The sequence below is a fragment of the Notothenia coriiceps genome, unplaced genomic scaffold (assembly GCF_000735185.1).
Source record: "Notothenia coriiceps isolate Sejong01 unplaced genomic scaffold, NC01 NC01_scaffold00009404, whole genome shotgun sequence".
Lineage (NCBI taxonomy): Eukaryota > Metazoa > Chordata > Actinopteri > Perciformes > Nototheniidae > Notothenia > Notothenia coriiceps.
Genome location: NW_011342105.1, coordinates 2,833 through 6,779, shown reverse-complemented (window position 1 = coordinate 6,779; position 3,947 = coordinate 2,833). Strand labels below are relative to the sequence as shown.

The 3,947-nt window shown below is 38.1% G+C and overlaps 1 protein-coding gene across 1 annotated transcript; it reads right to left on the bottom strand.

Moving 5' to 3' along the window:
* Positions 1-1,236: 1,236 nt before the first annotated feature.
* Positions 1,237-3,441, bottom strand: rps23 (ribosomal protein S23). Its single transcript, XM_010770942.1, has 4 exons — positions 3,351-3,441; positions 2,094-2,253; positions 1,734-1,854; positions 1,237-1,429 (listed from the first exon to the last, which is right to left on the bottom strand). Exons 1-4 carry the CDS (start codon positions 3,352-3,354, stop codon positions 1,283-1,285), a joined length of 432 nt encoding a protein of 143 aa, XP_010769244.1. The 5' UTR covers positions 3,355-3,441; the 3' UTR covers positions 1,237-1,282.
* Between the last annotated feature and the right edge of the window lie 506 nt (positions 3,442-3,947).

The following is a 3,947-nucleotide window of genomic DNA, read 5'->3' as shown; positions in this document are numbered from 1 at the left end:
GGGGATTGCCTACAGTACTGAGTATGTAAAAAAATTGGATAAAAGCATCTAACATGTAATGTTGACTAATGTCTGCATGACATTAAAACTGTAATTTAACCACTAATGCCTTTAAATAACATTATCTTTTAATAATTGTTTTCTCAAAACGCAACAACCCTTTTGGGCCGTTTCAGTTCAATCTGTGAGCATTTGGAATAATTGTCATGCATGTGACATAACATTAATCAGTTAATGCCCGAGCCTGTTTTTCATGATCCATTCTAAAAAGGGGTACATTAATAATATTTTTTCTCAAAGCAATGATAAACCTGTGAGTTGGCTGTAGAAAAGTCAGAATCAATATAGAATTTTAGAAATTAAAAAAATTAAATTATAGTGTCAGTCAAAAAAAAAAAAAAGATTACTTGTAGTGAGAACCAAACTTGAATGATGGGATAGTAGACTAAAAGCTTTAGGAATCCAAACTATAACATATAGTAAGTACCCTGTATCAGGATTGATGCAAAACAAGTGACATGTGACCTTTTTAGAGAGAGATTTAGAAAGAAGAAAAAACACCTTTGGGGTCATTTGCCGTTTCTCTGGAACCCATTGGTCGATTTTGATGATTGACACCTCTTTTGAACCGTTAGAGCCAATAGAATCAAAGGGGAAGTTCCACATACACGTTACCATTGGAGTGAGAGTGACGCGCACGCAGTCGAAAGCTATGTTACGCTCTGAACCCTAGGCTCAAACTAGTAAATATGAAGATGGATTATCAGTAATCATTTCAAAGTGACACAAACACATTGGATTAACCTTCAGCAGCGTTTTTATGCTAAGGTAAGAATAGCTCTGTGTTGTGATGTCTGTGTTTGTTTCCCCTGTCAGAAGTTTGGATTGCTCAGTGATGATACTAATATGTCTTGAATCTCAGCTTGCTAATCGATATCTTGTTTGTGCAGATACGATAAGTAATAAGGGTATTTTAACGTGAGTTCTTTGCTAACTGCGTTAGAATTTTTTCGCTCAGGGCTAATTCATAGCCTTTGTTATTACCCTTTTGTTTCGTTTTGCTAGAAATGGTTAAGATTGTCTGAAAGCTGAGTTTCTTCCCGTTAAGTGGGTATGACACATTCATAGTTTATTAAATGTTAAGGAGCCCTCAGATGCTGTTTCTTGCAAGATGTTGCTTCATGCCCTCGGTACCGGGGGCATGGGGCTTAATTCGTTAAATGACCACACAAAAAATGAATGTCATCGAAAACGTGTTTATTTTATTTTATGCATCTACTGTCTATGACCTGGGTCTCTCCTTCTTGCCTTTGTAGAGAGCCAGCAGGGACACGTTGGCAACCTTGACCACCTTAAAACGAACGCCGGGAATATCACCAACGGCGTGACCTTTACGTCCAAATCCTGCCACCAGAACCTCATCGTTCTCCTGCAGGATCAAAGAAAAGCAAAAGGTCAGTCAAGAAAAACCAGTGCATTCATTTATAGATTTTTAAACAACTTAACATAGCGTTAAATGACATCTAGCTTCAAGACATTTCAGCACATGCAGGCAGTGACTTCACAGAACCAATACATTTTTTAAAGCTGTGATCAGGATCAAACTATTTCTTATAGTGTGTTTTTGCACAACACTAAATAACTCAAGTTAATTTTTTTCTGCACAATTATCACAAAAATAAAATGCTTGTTTGGCCATTTAAAAAGGAAAAAGATGTTAACAAGGGCTTTACCTCGATAAAGTTGAGGCAACCATCGTTGGGGACGAATGCGGTGATCTTCTTGCCGTTCTTGATGAGCTGAACTCTCACACACTTCCTGATGGCAGAGTTGGGCTGCTTAGCCTCAACACCACTGTAAATGCAAAACAAAAACACTTTAAGAAAACTTCCTGGAAGGAACTTCGGACTGCATAGCAAGTTTTTATGAAAGAATTTCATGATAACAGCTACATGGATTCACTTAAATTCTTGTTTTTTTCTCATCAAATCGGTGATGACAGACAAAAAAATTAAAAGGACTTGCAGTGTTTTGCAATAAGCCATCACTCCATCTTCAGCCTTTTACATTTAAACATGTCCTGTGGTACTCACACTTTCTCAAGCACGATGCCTTTGGCGTGGGAGGCTCCTCCGAAGGGGTTAGCCTTCAGGGCTGTGCCCAGATGGGCCTTCTTGTACTGTTTATCGTGCCATCTCTGCTCACGACGGTGGTTACGGAGCTTCCTGGCTGTGCGCAGACCACGACACTTTCCTGGAAGACAGAGATCAGCATAAATTAAGTTAAGTCTTGTAGTAAACAGTCTTTTTATTCTTCTAAAACGATGCAATGATACAGCAAAACAACAATTTAGATCACTGCAATAAAGAATAACTTTCTTACTGATGATACTAGAAACCCACGAGACTCGGTAGAAACCTCGTTGTTCAGGATAATTGTTAATAAGTGCCTATTAATTTTAGGGAATTGAAATTATTTTTCAAGTATTTACACTTGCTACAAGGGATACACATTGTTCTCACACCCAATACCCCTGGACACACCTGTGTATATCTTGAAGCATATTTAGTTGAAAACGTGGGACATTAGTTGCAAATTAACATCGTTAACGCCACATACAGTGCATCTGTTCCATAAACACGTATTGTGTTCACTTAAAAAAAATACAACTACCTGAGAGTAGTCAATGTCCTTCAGAGACAATATGGATAGATTTATCCCGATGTAAAGCCAAAAACATCGACAGAAGACATTCATTTGTCAGTTAAATCAGTCATGTTACTCTTAGGGGACGCTAAATACAGCTAGCTTTAGTGCCTCTGCATGTGACTGTTAATACATTACAAACAACCGTACGTACTCGTAAATCTTCACTGGGCGTTTTATCTTAATATTCACCCCATATTTTGCCTTCATTAAATCGGTAGGCAAACAACATAAAGCTTTACGTTAACGGCTAGCAGCTATTAGCATGAGGTAAACTGGGCTAACAGACACTCAACAGACACTGCATGTACATGAACAAATCATACGTTAGAAGATGACATGTGTGTGTGTTGTGATTTCCATTGGTTTGATTACATAGTACAATACGTAGAGCGACAACAGTAAACGTGTTAAAAAGGGACGTGTGCTATGCTAAGCTAGCCGTGCTATCACGCCTGCTATGGCCGCTCCACGTTGCGCGGAAAGAGACCCGTAAATCGTTCAGTTTTTTAAGTGACTGAGGGGTTGTTTTTGTCACTAAAACATCGAAAACTGTTTGTAAGATATTCATACAGGACATCGGTGTGAAAAATCCCAGCAGTGATCAGAATAAATGTGAGTTTAGGATGATGTTTGAGACGTACCCATGATTGCAGAAGCGAGCCTGGGATCGAAAGGAAGGACCCAGCATGCACCGCGCCAATGTCTAGTCTCAGGACCCCGGCAGGGCGTGGCTAAAGAAATGCCTGACTCAAATTACAACTGCTCAATAACATAGACTCTATGTTATAAAGCAGTTTTGATTTGAGTCGAGTGTATTCTTAATCATCTCATACACAGGTGTAATCTTGAGTGTATGTTTAATAATCTCCAGAAGTTCAAGCAATGATCATTAAACATGCAAAGAATCAATAATTGTTTAAAAAATGCAGAAAAAATACTAATTCCCACTGTTGAACTCAGTAATTTATGTATGCTGACAATGTGAATATAAATACATTTGTCAGCTCAGATTAAAGGCTTTAAAAAATATATAGTTCTTCACTGTATGGGTAATAAAATAAGACCCAGAATCAGCTTTAATGGCCAAGTGCACATACAAGGATCTTGACTCTTTGCTCTAAATCCACATCCACAGAAAACAGACAAAGCTAAACTAAAAAAGTAACTGTACAGATATTGTGCTTGGATTTAATGTCTAACAGTGATGATATGTACATGTTTAACAACAAACAAACAGT

Coding starts and splice junctions, on each gene's coding strand:
- rps23 (XM_010770942.1), bottom strand. Junction 1,855..2,093: donor GGCATCGTGCTTGAGAAAGT/GTGAGTACCACA, acceptor TTGCATTTACAG/TGGTGTTGAGGCTAAGCAGC. Junction 1,430..1,733: donor GTTGCCTCAACTTTATCGAG/GTAAAGCCCTTG, acceptor TTGATCCTGCAG/GAGAACGATGAGGTTCTGGT.